Genomic DNA, 25321 nt, shown 5'->3' with positions numbered 1-25321 from the left:
AAGCCCAAGTTTGTGCAGATACTGTTCCAACTGTAAAACAAGCTCTGTAAGCTCAGTAATTAGCCAGTTCCCTTTCATTTATCTGTGACCATTTTGCTGCTTTAAATACATGAAGGTTCAGTCAGCAATCATCCATTATGGATTACCACACTGAAATAGCCCTTTTTGATTTGTTACCCATCAGTGTGTGAGTTTTGCCAATACAAGTAAGCTGTAGGGAAAAAATTGATCCACCTCAAATCCTATTTTCAGCTGTTTTCTCAGGCTGCTGCAAATAATACAAGAGAAATTAGAGTAAAACAACTTGCCTTTTCACCTCAGCTTACAAAAACCCCAAACTTGTGTTTTGGATAGAAGCAAGGTGTTCTAAAGGTCCTGCAGCAACACTGCTGACTATGCAATGACACTCCACAGATTTACACTAAAATACTTCCAAACCCACCTAAATTTGGTGTTTCAGGGAATACACAAATATGCAAAAACTCAGAAGCAATGAGAGTTAACTTCTCAGTAAGCATTTGCCTTTATTTGGAATTTTATGCTACAAAAATTGCAAAACCAGCTGAGAACTTATCCCTTAAACAGTTAACATAAGGAATGTTTAAAATGCAGTATTTCACAAAAAATTAGCTTATCTGCTACGAACATGAACTATGTCCTCAAATTTTGTATCAACTATAAATTCAGAGAACTATATCTGTTAAAGTGCATAGTTTACATTCAGCATTAAAATAGATAAGGCACTGTAATTATTAAAAGATAAAACTGTTATTAACAGGGTTAAACAACTTAATTAAAGTAAATGGATAACTACTGCTCATCTGCATTGTAGATAATTAATTTTTCCTTCACCAGAACAATCTCTGCAGGGCAGGAACATTGAGAGAAATAATTGATCCCCCTTCAATATTTACTGAGTAAATAAAAGCAACAACAACATAGGAACAGGCAGTTTTTTTCTGTTCTGTTAATCATGGATGACAGTACCTCCTGTCCCAGCTTTGGTTCTCTATATTGGGGGATTTTAGGAAGGAAATAAAAAAAAAAAAAAAAAAAAGAAAATGTGTATTCAGGATATGATTGTAGAAAAGTAACACTGTGTCTTCAGATCTCCCCGAAGAGGCCCAATTTTAGAAAGAAGTCCTGTATATCAAAACCCCCTTATAAATTTCCAGGGAGATGAACAGAGAGAGCAGTGAGCCAAAACAGAAACTGGATTCTGCAGTTTCTGTAAATGTAGCGTCCCTTTTGTTTACTTGTGTCAGGTGTCAAATGTAACCTCCTACACAGGTGAATTTAGAAGTCATATTTTAAAGCCCCCCCCCAAATACCTCAAAATAACCATGCAAGTCACCGTGAAGAATACACAGCTGAACATTTAGGACAAATTGTCAAGGTGTTAGATCCAACTAACTCTTCAGCTTGCACACAGCTTAGTACTCCAACGCTAATTATTTGTTGTGCCCAAACCTCTCGTGTTATTCACTTGTAGGTTACAGGAAGCGCTGCACAGGACCAGCACCAGAGAATAACGTGGTCAGGACAAGACTCCCCCTCCACCCTCAGCAGTCTGTGCTCTTTTTAACTTCTGTCTTCAGCACATCATCGATTTCTTCATAAATAGCTCTGAAAGAGGAGGAATTACATCACAGGACCTTTGGACAGACACCAGTGCAAAGCTGTCCGAGCAGGGACTGCCACGGGTTTGTGGTGTTGCCTCAGAGTGGTTGCAGGATGCCCAGGTTTCCATGGAAACCAAGAGGCAACCCTGTGGTGCTGCTCTGATTAGACAGTTAATGAGATACCTCTGGACATTGTCACTTCTGATGAAACAAGTTTGGGAGCAGGACTGTGAAAAGCAAATGGCAAATGTACCACCATGCAATTACTGCACTAATTAAAACTAAACAATGAAAGCTTTGTTGAGGTTTTCCTGCCTCAGAATTCAATGGTTCCTTGGAAATAAGTTTTGTATAGATGGCTCTGTTTTTTTTTTTATTTTTTTTTTTTTTTGCAATTTACTGGTAGAAATTTGCTGTCTGACTCTTTTGGCCCTCTGGAGAGTCCCACCATCTCTTCCTTTTTGTAGTTTATATTTAAATTGATGATTTTCTTGACATGCCATAGAAAAACATTCTTAAAAATCTTGATTGCTGTGAACTGCAATTCCTTTGGTTACCTTGTTCCAGAACTACCTGTGCTGAAGTATCAATCAGCTTCCTCCACCAGGACCCTTTACCATATTTCATTCACCTTTCTATATCACTGGATAGGATTTTAGTAGATCATTTTTGACATAGCATTAGTCCTCTGCTTTTACAAATGCCATTTAATGAGCACATTATAGGAGTTTATTCCTTAACTGGTTATGCCATAAATATTGGAAGAAAATATACAAAATGCAGCCACTGTCATGTACATCAGTGATCCAGTTGGTCAGTTAACTCAGTCTAAGTGGTGTGGTTTGTTTTTTCACTCAGAAGAAAAAGCCACCTTGCCTTTGGCAGGTAAGAAAACTGTATTCTGTTTGGCTTAAAAGTTACTTACTCAGTGGGAGCCAAGGGATCAAATTCCATTATCTCATAGTAATGAGGTGATTGTGACTTGTTCTTTGATGCAGCTGAAGAATAAAGACAGGCAGATATGTTCAGATTTAAATGACAGTGAAATGCTTATTTACTGCATGTTATTTTTAGTGTCCTCCTGAAAGGAGCAGATTATCTGCTATGGATCCAGCTGCTTTAAATACCCAAATGGATAGACTCTAAGAGAAGCCATGAGCAATATGAGAGTTTGTCATTGATTGTTGCTGCCCATAGACTTAAGCAATCATTAAGTAAAGGCCTTAAGTTCTAACAAGAAAAATAAATCTCTCTGAAACAGGTGGTTTGCAGTACTTGTTACCTGCTGGTGATGGTCCATTCAGTGGTGTCTGTCCAGCCTTCACATTTATTGGGTTCAGAGGCACTGGGCTTAAAAGAGTTGCCAGCTAAGGATATCAAGCAAAACCATGCTTAAACAAGTTGTTCTATGAGAACCAGTTTGATTTAACTTATATAACTGCTGGCTTATCTTTACTCTCAGACTATTGCAGCTGAAGTTCTAAGGTCAACAGTTAACAAGCCAATTAATCTCCATTCCCCACACAAACTTTGAAGCATCTTTTAGTGTTATCTGTAACACATTTATATAATTTACTTCTGTGTAATTTGTTACACTGCACAGACTCTAAGACTGGCTCTTATTTGCAGTTTAAAATAAGGACTATACATATGTGTTTGAGGGCTGCTTCTCATCTTTTCTATTTCATGCTGCCTACCACAGAACAGCATTCAAATTCCTACCATTACCTCAAAGCCCCTTGATGTTCTTTGCATTCCTTCTGTCATGGCTGTTTCTCTGCACATGGCATTTGTCTTACACTGCACTCAGGGTTTAAGTGTTTGATTTTTTTGGTGAGCTGTGTTTCTAGAGTTTGCCTTTTTTTATATTTATTTATTTTTTTTAATATCTTATTTGGTACAGGAAATAAATCAGAGTAACATCATGGCAATAGGAGGAGAGCTCAGCTTGCTTCACATAGCAACAAATTAAACACAAATAATAGAGCAACTGCTTTCTGCAAACTCCCCTGGGATTGTGCTGGACCCAAGGAAAGATTCTTTCATATTAGCACCCGTGGTATCACAAGAGGAAAGCTGACCTGGTCACCAAGAACAGTGTTCCCTGATGTATGGAGGAGGACCAGAGAACAGATCTTTTGTATCCCATTTGGAAGCAGTCAGGGTACATCCAAACAGTTCTCACTTTGGCAGCTGCCAGACAAGAATGATTATCCTGAACATGAGCATTACTCACATTGCTATAGGTATGTCCAGCTGGGCTGTTCACATTATGGTTTTGTGCTTCAGTTGCAAATCTAGGAGAGAGTAATACGTGGAAAGTAACTAAGAAATGATCAAAACTGTATAATCCAATTATCATTATCTTTTTGCTGGTCTGTCTTTCCTGTATGTCACAACTGAGAGCAGCACAGGCAGGTGGGCCAGTGTCCCATTCAACAAGGACACCTCTCCTACCTTAAACTCTTTTACTGACCTGTTTCATGTTTCTGCCTTTCCCTGCAGCACTCCAGCAGAAAAGTCACAGATATCTCAAGTATATTTTGCCTGTCAAGATACATCTCTCTCTATGACCAAACAGTGCTGCCACAATAGTGTATTTTAAGCTTGTTTAGCAATGTCTAGCACAGAGGTATTTTTCATTTGTGTAAAAGCAGTAAATCTGTGTTCTCAGATCTTTTTATATTGATTAATTGAATTACAGAGTACTAATACCTCTGAGGATCTGTTATCTGCTCCCATTCCTTGATAAGAGACTACTCACGGGGATTGCTGAGCTTTTGTAGGAGTTGCTGAATCCAGCTGTGGATAAATTGATGGATAGTGCCTGTTTTTATCTTCAGGGTGGGCAGATATGCCATCTGAAATTCAAAGCAATAATTAATGATCACTTAAACATTATTAAGCTGATGTTAGTTCCTTTGAACACTGCAAGAGTAAAGTTTTGTTTGGAAGGCCTATAAAGAGTCTGAAGTGAATTGCTGTTTATCACATGAAAGGTAAAATTTTAATAACTCTGAGAAGTAATAGATCCAAGACATTTATCTCCTTAAAATACCAGAACAACGTCAGTAGTGCTCTACGTGGTAGATACCACTTAAAGCTCTTTTCACTATTTCTAAAAGATTAAAATGGAATTCTAGGCATTTATTCCTGGGGGGACATGCACACCTTTGACTTTAGTATATGGACTTTCTTAGAGTGAGTAAAAGAGGGGCTTCTACAAACAGTAATTCAGGGCACCTGAAGCCAAGTCTTTCTAACACCAAGTGCCTCCTGAAAAAACTCTGGATATGTTTCTTTCTTCCAAGCCTTCCAAGAACAAGCAACTCCCAGACTGTTTTACAGGCCTCACTGGAGTAGAAAACAGAGCATGTTCTACCACTCAAATGTACATAACGGGGGAAAAAGATTATTGCTTCCCCTGTAAACAAATTACAGGGAACCTTATACTACCTTACATTTTTTTCCCTAGGTAACCATATCAATTCTCCTTTTAAGAAGATTTAAGGAGCATCCTTGAAGTTAAGGAGCATCTTTGTTTTCTTTCTTGCAAGAAACTTCTTGTAAACTCCTCCACTAAGCTCTTGTTGGCTTGTTTTAGGAAAGCAGGCTGCAAGGGAAAGGGATTTTTACCACTTACTAGGGCCTGAAGGAGCCACTGCAGAGTCAGCCTGCACCACTGCTGCCACAGGAGGTGGAGAATCTATGGAGAGGCCAAGTAGATCACTTGAGGGAGCAGATGGCTGTTTCCTGTACAGCTTAACATTTAAAAAAGGGTGAGTTATTTTATGGGGAGTTTTTTTGGTACATTTTTTTTTTAAGGAACTTGTATAGATTTTAAAATGTTGTTCTTTTCACAGAACACAAACTTTTAAAATCTTAATATTAAAAATTGGCAAGTATGAGAGAAGATCAGGACTCTGTGTGTGTGTGTGTGTGTGTGAAATATAGCCAATGAAATAAAAAATGCATTCCAGAAAAAAATCAGTTTCAAAAGATAAAGAAAACCAGTTCTAATGCAGAAAACAGAAAGGACACGGTTCTAAAAAGCCACTGTGAACTTGTTTAGATACAGTTTGATATCGATCTTCTGAGCAATCCTGTACAATTATTTTCATGCTACTTATTTATGATACTTAGATTTATTACATTCTTAGGAGATTGATTTTTTTTCTGTCCTGTATTGGATAGGAAAAGTTCAAAATCACAACAATATTTCCTAGGACCCAAAAAAGGACCCTTTGTTCCTCCTGTGAATGTGTTGGCATTAAAAATGTAGCCAACCAAAGCTCTTAATAAAACCACATGCTTGAATCATACAGGTTTGGTCACACCAGAAGAAAATTAAATAATTAAAGATGATGCATTTTAAACTCAGAGACTCCTGAATAATATAAAAATGCACAGAGAGCACCATTTGGACTATTAACTAATCCAACAGTGCATCCATCAAGCAAAACCATCCACCTACATAACCAGTCTGTAGTAATGGTGACTTTTCAAGGAAAACAAGAACATCTTCTACCTTTTTTTAATAATTGTCAGCAGCATTTCAGCATTCATAATGCATTTTCATGTTGAGTCCTAGACTACACAATTATGGCTTAGCAGAAGCTGAAACATGTGCAAAACTACTTTGGGCAATATAATTAACAACCATAATTATCAATCAATAAAGGATAGTCATTAAAGATTTGCATTATTCACAATTCAGAAAAAGCTTTGAGTCAGGAAAAAAACCCATCAGCAACAGCGAATTCTGATAGTGCAAAGCATTTCAGTTCATAAATTCTTAACAGAGAGCAAATGAAAAGAAACATTATGGTTTCTCATTTTGTGTATGGCAGATAATTGTGCTTAGCTGGAGAGGTAATAAACCAGCATTTGAATAGACCTCTCTCTCTCTCATTTTTCCTGACCAAGCTTCCATTTCGGATTTGACATTTTTTTGTATTTTAATTACATGAATTTGCATGTAATTCTGCAAGTGAAACTTTAGAAAATCAGGAAGAGTAGTATCAGCGTGTTGTCTCCTGTACCTCTCAACTAGAGAATGTAATTCTGCATGTACCAAAAGGGTATTTTTCACAACAAAAAGAAAAAGGAATGTTTGCAGCCCTGCAGTTGATGAGTTCATCCATAATTACCTCTTCACGTTCACGTTGTATTCTCTGGTTCTCCAGAAAGCGAACTCTGTTTCGAGAGAACCTGTTGAAGTTGCAGAGTTAAATGTTCATTCTTACATTTCTGTGATGCCATTCGTAACATGAAACTGGTTCTAAATAAAGTTTGATTATCAAAAGACTCCAGAGGCACCAAACGAGCACTACAGGTGGTGTCCCTGGGCACTTGTCCCTGCACAGACAATGTGATTCCCCTTCCAGGGCTGTGCTCCTGGGATCACCTGCACTAACACCACCTGGTTTATTCCTGGGCTCACATTTGGAGACAGTCCTCTGTTTGTTCCAAAACACAACCAAGGCACAGCTGACAATGGTTTGCCCCAGTTCATGCCAGATAGGTGACTATGAACACACACTGCACCAAATCTGGCTCCTCCTGACGAGAACACTCTTCCAACCGAGCCCCAGGAAACCTTCTGGGCAGCTCCCTGCCTTCCCTCATGCCATCCCAGGGCAAACCACGTGCCTATTCTGGCACACAGCCCTCTCACTAGTTCAGAAACTTGAAATAATTTTTTTAAAAAAGGAAACAAACAAGAAAAAAATCTACCTGCATAAATGTGTGTGTGCTACGAGTGACAACAGTGCTACTGCAGGGCCAGAGGAGACCCAGCCAAGTGACATTCAGCATCCAGAAGGTCACTCTGGTTCAGCACCAAGAGCCCTGAGTGACACAGGCACGAGACTGTCTACACTGTTCAGTGTATCTGTACCAGTGAGGCCCAGAAAGAGAACACAGATGAACAGAGGAACAGAAGGAAAAAGCCTTTCCAACTGCAGACCACAAAATGTTTCTCTGAAAGGAAGGACTGAGAGGCTACAGACACTAGAGGGAAGCACTGTTACACACAAGAGCCCTTTGTTGCACAACGGAGATTGCTCCGGATTTAATTTGGATTCTACATTAATAATGAGAAACAGAGAATGCAGCACAACTTGTCCTCAAACAATACCCACAGTATGAAACAGATGCAGCTCGTTAAAATCAGTTTGCCCTTTGCACATCTCATTGTTCAGGGGGAGAGCCAAAGGACAAATCTGCAACACAAAATTAACTAAATACATTTTCATACTTTATCAGCTCCAAAGTGCCATGGATCTGCACCCAGGAAGACTCATTACATATAAACCATAACATTACAGTATTAGAATGCAGTATTTTCTGTCCAGTTTCATAATGGCAAATCAATTAGTCCTTCAACCACCAGGTCTTTCATAAGGCATTTGTTAAATTATACCCACAAGCTTCTATTCACAGTTCAAGAGACTCCTGGCCTTGCCAGTATTCATCAGTTATAACAAAAATGTAAGCCCACCTCTGACATCAGTGGATTTACAAATGCTGAACAGAATTCCTTTTTTGCTTTTAAAACTAAAAACTTCTTCAAGCAAGAAGTGAGAACACAGTTCTTTCAAGGCAATTGCTGTAAATTATGGTAACAGTACTGCAGACATAAGATTTAGGGATAAATGAATAAATGACAACTAAATGTTGCCAAGATTAGGCCCAAAGTTTGGGCCTATGACGCTTAGAAGAATTAGTGATATTTTCAGTGCAGCATTTGGAAGAGGATTAAAAAGAAAAGATGACTGAATTCTATAAATCTGCCAAATTTAATCATGAACCATTGCACTTAAATGATTTCTAGAACATTTCTTAGCCATGGAAGAGATCAACTACTTAAGATGGAAGGGTAGCTCCTATTAAATCTGAATACTCTCCATGAGTGTACTCATGTGATATTTTGGGGGCTAACACTGGAATTTTGAGTTTAACAATAATTTCAGTTTTGCTGGCATCTACTCATGCTACCAATGCCATAACAGACAAACACCCAGGATGTCAACAGGAGCCCTGCAGTGCTTTCATGCGTGAAAGAAAGAAACATTTTCTGCTGTAAGACAAGCAGAACAGTCTGTTTCAATCCAGCTGAGAACAGCAAGTGACTCTCTTAGGTGTGCAATGAGGCAGAATGCTGCTCCATGGCCAGTTCCTGCAGTAAAGCTGTCAAAGTTGCTTAGAAAGGAGAACAACTATTCCTTCCTGAAAGCACAGACACTTAACAGAGATAAGGACCAGCACCAGCACCAAAGGTTTTGCAGCGGGCTGATGACAAATTCACTGGGCACTCCCAAAAAGGAGTGTCAAATTCCAAAATGAATCCCTTTTGTGAGCCTCCATCTGATTACTGTCTATGCTGTTAACTCCTTTTACTCCATTCTAATGGTTTTCTAACTACCTTCCTGGACCACTTCTGGAGTGTTTAGAAGGTGGCAAATATATAACTTCCTCTTTTTGCAATCATGTTTCTTTTCAGGATATAAGGATAAAATCAGTCCCATGTGGAAGATGAACACCAGGGACCATCTGTCCACTAAGTGCACTTAATTCAGTTAGGATTCCAAATGTGAGGAGAGAGACCCTGTACTTACCTTTCATGTCCCAGGAGGACATTATTCAGATCTTCATTTACTTGTATTAACTCAACTATCACATCTTCATTCTCCACTGTCACCAACAATTCCATGATCCTCTCCTGCATCATCCGACAGGTCTTATACAGTTTCTGCCCGAGGCAAGGGAAGAAAAATAAATAAATAAATTGTAACTGTGATCTCTCAGTTTGTCAGTTCTGGAGATGAATGATAAGACACTCGAGCGCTGCAGACTCACAGGCAATATTCCTTAATTTACACAAACCACATGTGCTATTTGCTTGAATTGCAAATGGCACAATGTTCATGTGTTTGACCTCTGCAGTGCAGGTTCACAGCTCCCACCACCACAGCCAGCACTCCTACCCAACCCCTACCTCTTGACCCAGCTTCATTTCTGAAGATATATCTGTCTCTAAAGTCTAAATTACACATTGCAAAATAACACAGATCCCTCTGGGTGATGTAGAGCAAATGTGATTTGATTCTGCTTGAAGCTGATTAAACTCAGCAGGATGCTTGGATGCAATCCTGTTCAGTGTCTGCTTGAAGAAAAGACAATAGTGACCTGAAGGTCAGAAGTGACACAAGTCTCCAGCTCTAACTATTCCTCTGAGTGGGGAATTCTGGATGCATTTCACCTATGCACTTCTGAGAAAGTAACACAAACCTTACAGAACCACTTGATGGGAGAATTATGAGGGTTCATCAAGCAGAACTTTGCATTATTACCAGTTGAAATGGAACACAGTTTGTTTATATTACTCTCCTCTGTAGAACTTTGCATGTTCAAAGAAACAAATTCTTTAGCAACAGGAACTTTAACTCAGCCAACATTTTTTTTTCCCCTTCATTTGCAAATGCTGGCTGGCTCCACTTAAGGAAACAAAAAATGGTGGGGGGAAATCACTTTATTTGCACACTGCTATCCAGAAATTTCTCTGGTATTATTTTCAAAGTGATCTGATTTTTCCTCAAAAAACCACATACTTCACGGAGATAAATTACTTATGTAAAAAGAAAATTTGCACCCCTTTGCCAAATCTGTGTCAGGATTACAGAGTGCTGTACTTTTCAGTACTGTGTCTTCATAGCCCAGGATAAAATGCACAAAAACCTATTCAGCTTAATGTCTGTAATTAAATTTAAAGCCTTTCAGACTCCACACTTTACTACCTGATCAGCATTTAAAAAACATATATTTCTTATGGCTCCATTACACAAGCAGACTGGCTCCTTTGCAAGTATCAATAATCCAGAGAGAAGGAAATTGAGACTCATTTCAGGCATGGATCTGCCAGGCTTTGCTCCTCGTGCACTCTCCTTTTTTGAAAAACTGGAGTTTTACAATGAAGGAGCAGCAGCTGGAATAACAATCATCAGTGATTCCCATACATTTGTGCTAATTCTTACCAGCTGCTGCTCTGGACCCACATTCCTGCACGTTCATCCAGTATATCTATTCACTGTCCAGTACAAAAGTTTGTGACTCTTCTTGGCTGACACTGAGCTATTCTTTAACTACTATTATTGGCCAGCACATTACTTCAAGTAAGATCTGATATCTTAAGCCTTGTCCAAAACAGGGTGGAGAAAGGGAGGAGCCTGGCCACTAATGAAGATAAAGAACTGAAAACATGTTGCACTGATCAAGCTCACCCTGTTTTAGCACTTATTGGGAGACTCCATGTAGTCAAAAGGACTGAAATCAGTGTCTCCAACTCACTCAAAGCCTGAACAAGCACCTCCTTTAATAAAGGACTTTGTTCTCTGACAACAAAAGCCTAATCCAAGCAAACCAGGTAGTGCCACAAACAAAAGGGAACATTAAACACTGCTCAAGGAACAGGGTGGCCCTGCTTGATGCTTTATTCCACTCCAGGCAAAGGGGAAAAGAACGGAAAGAACAACAGTGAAAGGAATGAGTTTTCAGTCACTCTCCCACATATGGGAACTCCACACCCTGTCCTCAACCTTTTGCCAACAATTTTATTACTGGGAGTGTCAATAGGAATCCACTGGTTTACTGTGGGCAACTGAATCTGTGCACCCACATGCAGAAGGGCCACAGCAGGAGACAGGAAAGGAGAGACATATTTTTCCTGTTTCATAACCAGAAACATTTACCCTGTCATGGACTGGACAGAGGTGGCCAAGCAGATTAAACCCCTGTATTCTCAACAGCACTCAATAAGGGTTCCTTGCAAAGGAAAATTTCTGCACTGGGCAGAAGAAGTGCACTCAAGGCTTGCAAAAATTAGATTAGTTCTCCAAAACATTTAATGCTGTAAAACTGCTAAAAATGCATCCTTATCATAGAAGTTTGAAGGTAAGTTTAGAAATAGAAGGATGTGATAAAAGCTTTTCAAGCTCTTGCACACAGTATGGAACAGAAAAACTTCCACTGACGTAGGTCACTATTGAAATGCCAAAATAATACTGTATTTTTAATTTCTAAAATAGAAACCACAGCATAAGCCAGTAGAAGAAATGATGTCACAGAAGGAACATCTACACGTTCACTGTCGAATCCGAACCGGACTATCGCAATACAATTCCTTCAGGCTACACTTTGGGAGCACGTGGATTCACCTGTAGCACAGCAAGCTCCCAACCTCTGAGGTCAAGCCAATGCTTCATATTCCTCACTGGCCTTCAGTCTGCCTCCAAGGTACTGGTAATAACAAAGAGAGCACTGAAAGCTGCAGGACCGATACGAGAGCGAGACTGTGTCATCACCTGTTTTCCCACAAGGCAACTGCGTTCTACTGGAATGTTCTCTGGGCTGTTTGACAGAACATGCTTAACAGAGAACGCTCCATTATGAAATTCCTTTGCCCTTGGAATTCCCTAGAGCTTAAATTTGCATTGCAAGCTGTATTGTCTTTTCCTGACTATCTCGATGTCAGGGGCAGGTGAAGGAGACAAAAGAAAAGCTGAGCAAAAACCAGAGATCGAAACCTGCTGATGGATTCCATTTGTCAGTTTGAATCCAGATGTTAAAAGAAAGGATGCAGCATATTTTAAAATCAGCTTTAACCAAATCAACATGCCCCACCAGTGAATTACCATATACCTGTAAAAGATTCATATCATCTGGATTTTCAGAGCCAGGAGCATTTTCTTTTAATATCGATGACATGACTCTCACGTTCATTTTTGCCATATCCAGTTCACTGTACAGTTTCCCAACCTGTTGAATTCAATAGGAGAATATTGTGTAGGTGAGCAGATAAAGTAGAATAATTCTTACCCCTAATACATACTTTCTTCCCCATTAGGTATAATATGAGCCTAATTAGCATTATTTTACTCCAGTGACATGCCATGAAAATGAACGGAATTAGCTCAGCTTTTATATGTGTAATCAAACTAAGATCCAAACCTGATAGCACTACTTGTTTTCCTTGCAGCTAATCCCTCTCACTAATGTCACTCTTACTCCTTTTAGTTAGCTACAGGGAGGCAGGAATGGAAGTGAACTGTCCTTTCCTTCCTGCTTTTCAGAACAATCTTTTCACACAAGCCTTATGTAGAAGTAAGTTTGGCTTTCTCACTCACCTTTGGAGTAGTTTTTATCAATCTGCATAGCAGCATTGTAAGACATGACTAGATATACACACACTTGAGTAAGTGATTCCAGGAACCCAAACCCATGAATTTAGAGCTGTATCCCTTGATCTGATGGTCCCTTCAGCGGCCTGAGCACCCAGGCTGCTGGAGTCACACATTAACAGCACGTTTCAAGTGGACCTGCCCTGCTCTAAACCTGTAGTACTGCACCTGCTCTGGAGTCAACAACAGCGTTGGGCCCGTGGGAAGAGGCAGGAAGGAACGTTTGGCAGGACAAGCAGAGGAGGGTGATGACTTTGTGGAAGACCGAGGTGTCTGTGGAAAGACAAAAGAGCAGAGCTTGGGTTGAACAAAGGAACTGGTGCAGACATCCTGCTGAGAGAGGATCATCCCTGTCAGACCAGACAACTGGGCAGCAGCTTTCTCATAATCAGTGCTCCCAGGGAATTTGTTGAGCAAGGTCTGTTTACAAAAATAAATCTAATGGCTGTTTTGTCATGAAATGAGGCTTGGAATTCAGGTATCTTTGGAAAGGGCTTGCAAGTAAATTCCATCACAGGATAAAGTGGAAATGGCTAAAGAATGGGCTAGTAAGGAACTCGTGAGCCATCCAACAGCCACGAGTCCCTCCCAAAGTGCCACTGCAGTTTTACAGTGAAGGACAGTTCAGAATGAGATCACACTTGGAAGCAGTAGCAAGGCTGGGGGGTTGAGTCTGGGGCTCTGCAGAAGGTGAACAACAAAAGCCTTCTGGATTGAAAAGCTGGAACACTCTGCCTGCAGAAAGCTTCACCTGCATTGTATTTGATCTGACTGCTAAAAAGAAATCCAAATCCAAACCCAGCCAGCAAAGGAATACACACTACAGGTCCTTCACTTCCTAGAGACTGAGGTAAAAACTCTGTTCAGGTCTGCTGTTGATGAGATCAACAGAAGGTTTGCCAGATTTTAACTGTCAAATACATGTGGTTGACAAAATATTCTCTGCTGTACTTGGTGAGGAAAATAAATTATTGTCTATTGAGAGCATTCTTCACACAGCTTGGTCAAACAACCTTCAAATACATAAGCTTTTGTGCACTCCACTATTCAAACATCAAATCGAACTCAGGATAAATCTGAGTTATTCCTGTCTGCACTGATTATAGGCATCTAGGTCTATATTGCAAGGTTTCACCCTGCAGTGGATAGCTTTCACACTGCTCAAAACTCTTGTGAAAACTCTTATAATAGAATAAAAAAACAGGAAAAAAGGGCTTTAAAACATGTACTGTATTTTCAGCTGATGTCCAATGTCAAGCCATACTTATATTTAATGTTCTAGATGCTACACAGTTCTACCTATCACACAAGCTTAAATAACAATTATTGCGTATAGACTGTGAAAACAGCTGGAGAGATATAAAGATAATAGTCTTTTTTATAGTTCTACAACTCTTGATTTAAGGATAGATGATGCTCATGTTCTGAACAGTATATATTTTGTGAAAGCCTTACTCATTTTTGTTGAGGCTTTCAGAAGCTGACAAGTTTGGAGCACTCAGCACTCTTTTTTTTTTTTAAAGTAAATAGCATGGCCAAATCTTTGAAAGTCTCAAGACAGAGATGCTTCATTTTTGAGAACATATCCACTGATCTGTGGTTGGAAATAAAATAAACTATTATATAGGTCAGGTTTCTTTGTTGTTATCTTAGCTGCTATAATTGAAACTGATTCCTGCTCACGTGCTTAAGTAGGTTTGTCATATTCTGCCCTGGAGCATTTTAATAAAAAAAATCCCAAACCAAACACACCTTCTTTGTCTGCAGAGCTCAAACAATTAACATATCCTGCTCTTGAAGTATCCCTGTATATCCTCACCTTAGGTCCACCACTGCTGGTGTGAGGGGATGGAAACTCCACTCCTTTCTTCAGCAATTCCAGGTAAACTTCTTTTACTTCACTCACATCCACCATTCCTTGAAAACCTCGAGCCCACGTCTAGTGTTGAAATGTCAGGAACAAAACAGTGACAGAAATGGTCAGTCAGTGGGTCAGACAAATGCTTTTAAAATGTGTCGTCCTAAAGACAGGTCATTCCCTACATCCCCCCTGGATGGCTCCATTCAAAGCAGGAGGAACCACAAAAGCTCCAGAGTTACCTCTCATCCTGCTGGCTGAGTGCAGCCACAGTCACAGCATGTGCACAGACTGGGAAGGGAATAGAAAAGGTGGAGGTTTTCCAGTTGTCTGCCTTTGTCTTCCAGTCTGTGCTACTCCTGTGTGAAGCAGCAGCAGCAAGAACAAGGTCTGCTCTAGGACGAGGTTCCCAGGACACATTATGGTACAGAAATGGGCTGCACCATGAAATGTTTCCCATATAGCAGAGACACCGTGAGCACCTACAGTTTGCTCTGTAGACTCACCATGATATAGGTCAAGATTTTCTCCTGCATGTCAATTGGCAGATTGTATCTTGGGTTCAGTAATTTCACCAGCTTGTCTTTGCAGAAATCTTTCTTCACAACTAAAGACTGGAATCTTGGGCCACAGTTCTCCATACACATGTCAAGCAGCTGCACACACAAAAATCCTTCTGTTACACAGAGACCGGGGAAAAAACCCACAACTCGAGTGCTTTTGTTTCCTTTTGTTTAATTTGTTTTAAGGGGTTATGAGGATTAGCAGGAATGAACAGATTATTGCAGGTCACTGTGTGCTCTGTTATACCTGTGCAGTACAAAGGAGATGTGTCAGCCACAGTTAAACTATTTTTAACAGAGAAGTGTGGTCACACTTGTTTCCATGTCATAGCAGTAACTGAACATACAGTACCTTAACAGCATGAAATCTATCCAAAGCTTAAAAAGATTACTTGTACAGACTTAGCAATAGAATTAATTCACTGCCTAGCACATAGGTCTGACAGATTCTGAAGAACTCTGCAAGAGAAGAAAATCACATCACTAAATGCCTCTCTTCTAATCTGCCCTGTAAGTGAGAGACTAATGATAAAATAGAAGAGAACAAAATCAACAGCTCAGAGCACAGTTTCTTCATGCTTTTCAAAGGTCACAATCATTTGAAACAGAAGAGTTGAAATGTTCCAGTTGTCACATTCACCTTCATGAAGGAAGTCTACTTCCAAAACTCTGCTTGAAATGCTCAGAGTAGGATCCCTGTAAGCCACATATCTGCCCTATCAAACACAGCAGCATGAGGTGGTGACAGAATGCTTCTCTCCCTTGTACATTTGGAGGTGGCCAACTACCATTCCCATTTTGCAGAAGAGATATCAAAAGCTGCCACTCCATCCCAGTCACCTGAGATCAGGCCAATACAAGTCTTGATGGGAAACTGGAGTCAATCAGATTGGATCCAGAATCAGGAAAAATGGTCACCCTCCTGTGCTTCTTGCCCTTCAACTGCAGCTTCCCTTTCTCTCCCAGTGTAAGAGGGAAGGTGAAAAGGTGAAAGCAAAGGGTTGACATTAACAAAAGGCTCCAAAATTTCATGGGTTTCCAGAGAAAACTTCCCCTGAATCATGTAACAGACAGGACATATTCTCAAAAGGATAAACATATTTTAAGGCATGATAATGTAATCTTGATAAAAGTAGGTTAAATATACTTTCCTATTCACAGCAGACTATATTTGACTAAGTGAAATCATTTTAGTAACTCATTTTCTAGCCTCAGGACTTGGGGATTTTTCTCTCAGTGTGATCATGAATTTACAGGAGAACAGGTTTAAGACCAGAAGAAAATACATTGCCAAAATGAAAACAGGGTAGAACAAAGAGACTCTGGTAGACTGCTGTGCAAAAAACTAACTGAAAGATAATTACAAAAAAAATCTTGGCTAGAAACATTATTTTTCATAGAGAGTACATGAAACATATGCTAATAAGCCAAGTTATTTGCCTGTGCAGTACTTCAAAGATGGTCTGTGTAAAATATTTTCAGCCCAGTGCATGGGAAATTTGGTATGCTACTCCCTATTATTAATTCCCTGCTTAAGGGACTGGGTATTTACCCACTGAATGAAAGTACTGAACTAATGGGCTGGATCCTCCACTCAATTATGCCAGTCCAGCCCACTCAGAGAGAAACTAAGCTGGTATGAGAAAAAGAAGAATTTGACTCAATTATTTTTAACTGGACCATTCATGAACAAGCCACTTTCATGCTAATAACACCTTTCATTAGAATTTCAATATGGGTATTTATTGTGCAAATAGGACTTCACCATCCCAGGGAGCTCCACTGGAAGGAATAGATCCAAGGTGGCCAAGTCAGCTACTGCTCCACATAGCACAGTGGAATCTCAACAGAAACGTGTTTTAATAACAAAACAGGCGAATTAATTTCAACCAAACTTCCTGTAAGTGACAGACTGGATATGAGAAGGGTTGGAATGGACAGAGAGGCTGTTCCAGGCTCACTGATACCAGAGGAGATCTGCACTGAGCAAAAAAGGGGGAAACCTGTGTAATCCCAGCCTTCTGGTTGGAATCAGAATCACAGAACTAATGTGGTAAAAGGCATCTTCAGAGAGGTGAAGCCAAACTGTAAAGCAGAAACACAAAAAGGGAGAAGTTGGTGAGTACAGCAGAAAGTCAACTACATTCCTTATCAATAGAGACCTCACTCAGAATTCCAGAAGATTTGCTGCTCATCTAAAGCAGCCAGGAATGGTCCATAACGCTGTAAGGAATGGGTGCAGTGTGTGATGGACACTTGTCAGACCCAAGGTCAACACAAGAAAACACGGGTGAACTGTTCGCTTCCTCGCATTTCTGACTCAAAGGGAACAAGCCATTAATCCATCTCCAGGATTACACTGTATGAACACACACTGATGTCTCCCCAGAAGAGTTTTTGAACAGCAAGATGCTATTTCCAAGGCCAGCACTTAAAACAAACCGGTATGAGCAGCTCTTTCAGCTGCCATTCCCCAATTACAGTGCAGGGGCTATGCACACTTCACCAAGATTCAGCATTTCAAAACTATTCCATTTTCAGAAGTCTTCACTTTTTCAAATTTCACATTTCAATGTCCCACTCAACGTCCTTTTCTTTTCTTCTTTGCCCATGTATACCATAAAGTATAATAAAATGGACTAGGACTGTTTTGACTGAGGAGCTGGAAAGCTCTCTCATGTTTTTGTTTTCTAGATCCTCTGCTCTGTGACATGTTAATTTAACAAAGTAAAATCTGAAGGCCACATTTGCCATGCTAAATTTTTTGTACATCTAGAAAATTACAGACTATTGAAAGGAAAAGCAGAAATATTCTTAGAAAAAAATCCTCCAAAATTTAAATCTTGCCAATCATACAATCACAGAATGGTTTCACTTGGAAGGGACCTTAAAGATCAACTAGTTCCAATGCCCTTGCCATGGGCAGAGACATAATTCACTAGATCAGGTTGCTAAGGGCCCCATACAACTTGGTCTTGAACACTTCCAGGGATGGGACATTCCCAATTTCACTGGGAAAATGACTCCCTTTAAAACATTTCCCAACAATGTAATGCAGAAATGAAACAACAATCTTAAATTTCTGCCCACTGCTTTGAATGTAAGAGTGTGTGTGTGGACACAGGCACAGAGAGGGACACATTTCATGTGAGATTTAATGCGACAACTGAACAGGTACCCCAGTGTTTTTCCACATAAACAGACTTTAGGTATCCAAAGTCTATCAGTAATAAAAAGTCAAGTAACACACACACACACTTGGTTGGATTCCAGCCTGAAAGTTCTAATCCTCTTCCCTCTGATTGCACAATCTCCACTGCCAAGCCTCGGTGTTATCAAAGGCTGGGCATGGAGCAACTTCATGGCCTGACACACATAAACCTCCTTTCACATGACTTCACAGGTAAATTCTGCAGCTCAGAGCACATGAAACCAAGCACATTATAGAGCTGGCACTCAGCCTTCTTCCTCCAAATAAATAAATATGCACTTACGAGCCAGGAGAAGGAAGACACTGCTGAGATTTAACACGTCTCAATAACATAATCAGGGCTAACACGTGCAGTTGTGCTGCTTTGATGAAGACACACTACATTCTGTGCTCCTTAAGCAGCTTCACAAGAAAGATTAAATTCTAGGATTTCAAGATTGAGCAGAGAGAAGTGGATCAAAGCACCTTTAAATGAGATTTGTAGATCCTTCTTAATTTTACCTAATGTGGGTAAGATGTTGAATCCCTAAGGCTGGAGGACCACATTTACTACAGGAAATACAGGCACTCATAGTTCATAAAAAAAAAAAAAGAGTCCTTATTTTTGCAAAAATCTGGGAGAAAAACAACTTTATGAGATGAGAGTTGCACTAAGAGGGAAGGGCTTCTGTTTCAGAAATTGAAAATTATTTCTGTTTTTCCCTTTGGAATGATTTGCTGTTGTAATCTAAGCATTTCAAAATGGGAAACAGGAACAATTTCATTAAGGCAATTAAGAAGATAAAAATAGAAGATATAGCACACAGGAAGAGTGATTTGGGAACAAAGTTAAAAGCCACACATGGCCAGCTGTGGGGTCATTAAAGGAAAGGTTTCACATTTGCTAAACTGATGGCAGTACTGGCAAAAAAACAAAAAGGAAAGAAGTCAGGGGCAGAGGGAGAAGCAAAGGATAGAAGATCTTACATAAGAACTAAAGCTGAAGGAGAGTTAAAGGAAAGGCTGTAACTTATTTAAATTAAAAAAAAAAGGAAAAAATATTGAAGAACACAGGGAGGAGAAATCTGCAGAAAGAAAACAGAAGCTGGGCCAAAAGGATGCAACTGCCTGACAGGCACAGGTAACACTTGCACATGTGTGTGGGTGAGAACAGACAGGGAGAAAGGGGCCTGGGATGGTACAGAGACTGAGAGTGTTGAACTGCAATCCCAGCTGAACCCAACACTCCTCCTGCGAGCAAATGCAGTGAGCTTCCAGGTCAAAGTGATAAAGTTCTTCCTTGGATACACCTGAAACAAGATCCTTCTCCCATTTTTACGTCCTCAAAGGCTGAGCTATAATGTCACCTTGGGTATATCTGCACTGTAAACACCCAAGGAACGGCTCCCAAACCTAAACACTGGGTTATCAAAATTGACTGTGTCAGACACCCAGAGCAGGACCTCGGTGCACAAGGACTGCACCAAGGACTGGAGGAGAAGGAAAGCAGAGCTGACACAGGGATGGCAAGTACAGTGGAAACCCAGTGTTTCTGTTATGCAAACACAGAAAACACACACACAAACGTGACTCACGAGACAGTGGAGGAGGAAGCCAGGAAAGAAGTGTGGAAATGGAACCAGCTGCAGGTATAAATTGACATGTTAAATACATTTATCTGCATCTCTAACTTGTCAGGAGACACTTGGGCAATTGCTAAGCGACCTACAATTCCACACTGTCCATCACTGATCTTCCTTAATCACTTCTCAGCACATGTTGATGTAGATAATGATTTTGCACAACAAATACCAAAGCCATGAGTAATGGTAGTCACTGTGATGCAGACAGGCCCCTACAACCTCAAAAAAGGAAATGCTGAAAATAGTTTTAGACAATTAATGAAAGACAAAAGTCTCCAATAACTTAAAACACAAATGATATGATCCTTCTCACAGTTGCACTATTGTTAGCCAAGAGCAAGTCAAGTCAGAAACTCAGGACTTATGACAACATTAAGAACTTCCTGCTGCTGCCTACATTACCAGTGTAGTGGAAAACAGAACTGCATTAACAAACTCCAGTGAATCTTAAATTGACTGAAATGACACCTCCCCAAACACTGAGGCAGTTTAGAAACACTGTCAGGTTTTGGAAGCCAGATTATGCCAAGTGAGAATCTTTTCAGTCACTACAACCTTCAGTCATAACATCTGGATTTCACATGGCTTATCCTGTCTCTTGCTCCCTTGCTTAACTCATTGTTGCTACCTTTTCATGCAAGTTTCTCATTTATATGTGATAACATTTATTTTTACAAAGCAGTTATCACACATTCCACCCTGCTGAACGCTGTGCTTAGTTTAACTAAGATCAGTACCACAAGGTGAGTAATAGAATGGTCAAATGTAGCTTTTATGTAATAACCCAGCCTCCATGTCTTTCACAAACAGGTGGGGCACTCACAGAGGGACAGTCACTAGAGTAAATAAGAGCTATACTACTTCCACATAGTACAAATTTAAAAAAAAAAACCAAACAAACAAAACCACAACAATAAATGTCAGAATTTGCATCATCCAGGATTCCATGGAATGCTGGCAGACCATCTGATCTGCTCTGTGGCAGCGCTGTGCACACAAACAACAAAGACTGAAATCATCCCGGAGAGTTGTGTCAGGGATAATTTGCATGCCACCTTATCGTTTAGAATGTTTGCCTCCTCAGTGTCTAATTAATGTAAACATAGCTGTACTTACAGACAGGGTGAGCCTGATCTCCTTATGGTTACAGTTTTTTGCAAGCTTTTTCTTTAGTGCCTTAACTGCATCTTTAGGCCTGTGAGAAGAAATTAAGGAGAAAAAGTTACCAGGGAAATTGGGCTGTTTTTCTAGTCCATAACTTCATCCAAGACCCAAAAATATCAGCCTGAGATACGGCACCAAATTCATCCCTGTATTTACACCCACACAAAACGAGAGCAATTGCCCCATTGATTTCAGCCAAATCACTTCAGCACTGAGCTAGAGCAACAAAGCAGTGAATCAGGTTTGTAACTGCAGACTGTGCATGACTCCAGAGACTGTGCAGAGAAACAAAGTTATTCTCCTCTGTAAAGTCTGCTCCAAAATTATATTTTCCCACTATTGTACAACAGAACTACTTACCTAGCTTTTATTGCCAAGAAAGGGAATATCAATTGCCAGCTGTATCAAGAGTTGGCTGGTACCTATTTTTCACGTATGAGGCAATTAAAAAATATTCAGCTGGGAGGGCTGTCGGGAGCAGGGGTGTCATGGATAACTTCCAATCTTATAATTGCAGGATGCATTTAACTCATCTGAGTAATTACCATGTATGGATGGACAACCCATTCCAGCCCAGAGATAGGGCCATTTCCAACCCAGCCATTTTGATTTCTATATATACATCCCATATCTTTTAACTATCTATGTAGGAGGAAGAGGGTGGAAGATGGTATCGAGATTATCACACGTGGGGAGCAGTTTTGCCTCATTAATATGGACTATCTATAGTGTACAATTATTAGGGCCAGCCCAACAATCATGATCAACATAAACAAGATGTCCCAATGCCTCTTTAGGATCTCTCTAGAATCTAAGATGGAGCAATAGGCACAAACACAATGTTTCGATAAGAAAAAAAAGAAATGTTTGTTGAAATTATTTCGAAGCCAATAAAATTAAGTGGGTATTTACATCACTGCATTTCTCAGTTTGAAATGTTATACTTCATGTGAAAAAAAAAAAGAAGATACTTCTCATTTTTCTTAATCCTATGCCATACCCAGGCATACCAGGAAAGCATCAAGGGATGGATGGGAGCATGAGTGAGGAGAAGGAAACTTTCCCTTGCAGAAAGCTGTACTATGATTCCACTCCTGCTTCTTGTTTCCCTCACTGAAGCATCTGGAAATGCTCTGGTCAGGAGCTGGATATTGTATTAAAATAACCATTTACCTAATTAGATACAGCAGTTCTGCTGTTCCTAGTATCCTGTTACAGACTGTGACTAGTAGTAGCTGCCTTAGGAGGAAGTTACAAGGAGTTCCTCTGTAAGCATAAGCTGTGCACAAGAGGAAATAAGTTTATTAAGAAAAGCTCTGTTGCATGGAAACTTCACATAAAAACTAACACTGAGGGTCAAAGCGTGCTGTTGCTTATGGCAATAACCAGAAGGGAGTTATTACTGACATTCCAAGCACTAAGAGCCACGGGTGAGAGAGTGTGGGATCCAAAAGAATGAGAGGGAAGAAAAGTTGATACAAAATAAAAAGATACATGTGCAGCAACTAAGCCCATCTCACTCTCCTGGAGAAAGCTCTTCAGCTGATGTTAAAATACGCCACTGCTAGCAGTGAGCTCTTGCAATGCAAAACTGATCTTACATGAGAACGAATTTCCTTCTTCCCCTTCTACAAGTGAGAACAAGGAAGCTCAGAGCAGCAAGTGCCTGAGCAAACCTGGACGTGCAAGAGGCCACCTCAGTCCTGGGAGCCTCTGGGAACAGACCCTGATGGGATGGATCCCACTGAACAGGGACCCAGCCATCGCTTCACCCCTGCTGTGACACAGCTGAGCAACCGGACAGTGCAGAACTCCAGGTTGAAAGCCGAGAGTTTTAAACAGTGTTGCAGGCACCCAAGTGCCCAAAGCCTTTTTATAGGTGGGTTTTGCAGAGGGCAGGGGTACCCGTTTAGCCTGATGAGGAGTACAGGTTGTACAAAATACATCAGACTCAGGTGAGAAACATTTGTTACCACCTTTCCTCCAGCGCGTGTCCACGGGGAAGAGCCTACGAGTCTAATCCCTACAAGTTCTGTCGGCTCGGAGACGGGCAAAGCTTTTTTTCTACGAACCAGAGGTACGTGCTCCCTGCTGCTATTTCGTTTTGGGTCACTTCACACAAGCGCCCTACACCTCCTGCTCGATGTCCCTTTGCCCTCGAGCAGCGCCGGTGCCACCTCCGAGCCGCGCACCGGCCGCTGCCGATCGCTCGCCCCCGGCCGCGCTCACCCCTCCTCCGTGGCGTTGATCAGGTCGCAGATGTGCATGAACTGCCCCCACTCCTCGGTTTGCAGCGATCCGAGCGTCGCCCGCTCTGAAAGGCCAAGGGGAGCCGCCGTTCAGCCGCCGGGCGGGGAGAGGGGGCGGCCCCGGCTCCCCTCGGGGCGGGACGGGGCGCGGAGCCCCCCCGGTACTCACCGACCAGGCTGCCCACGGCGGTGCCGAACGGGTCCTTCGGAGCCTTCCCGAAAGCCATGGCCGGCTGCCGGCAGCGTCCCGCGGGCTCTGCGGGGCTGCAGCCCCGTCCCGTCCCCTCCGCCGGATCCGGCCGCTCCCTCCCCTCCCGCCCCGCCGGTCTCTCCCTTCCTGGCACCGGGGCGGGGCCGCCTCCAGGTACCGCCGCGGCCCCTCGTCCCGGATCGCGGCGGGACGAGCGGGGCAGCACTGCCCCGGGGGGCTGGACCCACCGGGTCCGGGGGCTGGGCTCTCTGCACTGGGGCAGGGCTCACCCCCGAGGCTGGGCTCCCCCCCTGGGACAGGGCTCACCCCCGAGGCTGGGCACCCCCCGGGACAGGGCTCACCCCCGAGGCTGGGCTCTCTGCACTGGGACAGGGCTCACCCCCGAGGCTGGGCTCCCCCCCCGGGACAGGGCTCACCCCCGAGGCTGGGCTCCACCCCCGAGGCTGGGCTCCCCCCCCGGGACAGGGTTTAGCCCCGGGGATGAACTCCCACCCGGGACAAGGCTCACCTCCCGAGGAAGGGCTCCCACCTGGGCTCCCCCCGGGACAGGACTGACCCCGGGGCTGGGGTCTCTCCCCCAGGACAGGGCTCACTCCGGGACAAGGCTCCCCCTCGGGCTCGGGGTCAGCGCTAACGCGGAGCCGCACGGTCGGGCAGCCCCGCACCCCCGGCCCGGACCCAAAGCATCCCCTGACCCGCCCGGGTCACACAGCCAGGTCCTTTCTGTCCTGTCCCGTGGTCGGGACTGAACGTGTGAGCCCCCCTCAGCCACCTCCCGAAGGGGACTTTGTGGCTGAATTCACGAGAAAGTTGGCGTTCCAGGAGGCAAAGCTCAGAAACTCTCTCACAGCCCCTCCTGCTCCGCGACACTGCACCGCAGGTACAGACACACCCCAACCTCAGCATCCACCGCTCAGGAATCACCCCCCTGCTCCCGCAGCCTGCAAACAGGTTCTCTCAAACCCCGTTGTTCTTTTCTGATTCACAGGTTTAACAGGAGCAGAAGCACAGATCTCAAAGAAACAGGGAGGAAACCCCCAACAGTGCATGCAAGTTACATTCATAAAATGTAACTTTCTTTATGCAGAAACCACTAACGCGTTCCTCTCTCCACATACGTATTTCCACACGTGGGACTTTCTCGCTACAATTACTATCAATGACTTCCACTGCCACTTCATCACAAGCCTGACTGTACCTCAGACCTGCACAATACTTGGGAACAAACGTAGCACGAATGAAAATTAAAACCTCAGTTGTAATTTTGGTGGACAGAGAGGTGTAATTATTTCAGTATCAAACACACACAGAATTGCATTAACTAGCATTTGAGTACAGCTTAATCAGTCTTACAGTCAGGACATGATACAAGCAAATAAATGATTTGCCTGACATTAGAATTTAATGAATTAACAAAGCTCTATTTGCACTGATTATGAGAGGTTTCCCTAGGATGAACTCACTTTCTTTCGTGGGTTGTACAACTCCGGGGCCCCATCTGCTGGATGGCTTTAACAGAAAGGCTGGAGAAAAATGTGGGGGTTTTGTGTACCTACAAGTATATCTATGAAAAAAAAGTTATTA

The 25321-nt window shown here is 42.0% G+C and overlaps 1 protein-coding gene across 3 annotated transcripts; it reads right to left on the bottom strand.

Moving 5' to 3' along the window:
• Positions 1-499: 499 nt before the first annotated feature.
• TOM1L1 (target of myb1 like 1 membrane trafficking protein) lies at positions 500-23920 on the bottom strand. 3 transcript variants are annotated; one of them, XM_064676022.1, is made up of 15 exons: positions 23696-23920; positions 23507-23591; positions 21230-21308; positions 15224-15373; positions 14679-14798; positions 13028-13132; positions 12321-12437; positions 9242-9375; positions 6773-6833; positions 5266-5383; positions 4387-4483; positions 3859-3919; positions 2905-2989; positions 2548-2620; positions 500-1626 (listed from the first exon to the last, which is right to left on the bottom strand). In XM_064676022.1, the coding sequence occupies exons 1-15, from the start codon at positions 23751-23753 to the stop codon at positions 1563-1565; spliced, it is 1407 nt and encodes a 468-aa protein (XP_064532092.1). In that variant the 5' UTR covers positions 23754-23920; the 3' UTR covers positions 500-1562. The 3 variants fall into 3 exon arrangements, with proteins under 3 accessions (XP_064532092.1, XP_064532093.1, XP_064532094.1); XM_064676023.1 differs by having other exon boundaries at positions 23700-23916; XM_064676024.1 differs by lacking the exon at positions 23507-23591 and having other exon boundaries at positions 23696-23916.
• Positions 23921-25321: the final 1401 nt, after the last annotated feature.

This window comes from Pseudopipra pipra, chromosome 19, assembly GCF_036250125.1.
Source record: "Pseudopipra pipra isolate bDixPip1 chromosome 19, bDixPip1.hap1, whole genome shotgun sequence".
Classification (NCBI taxonomy): Eukaryota; Metazoa; Chordata; class Aves; order Passeriformes; family Pipridae; genus Pseudopipra; species Pseudopipra pipra.
This window is presented reverse-complemented; position numbering and strand designations above follow the sequence as displayed.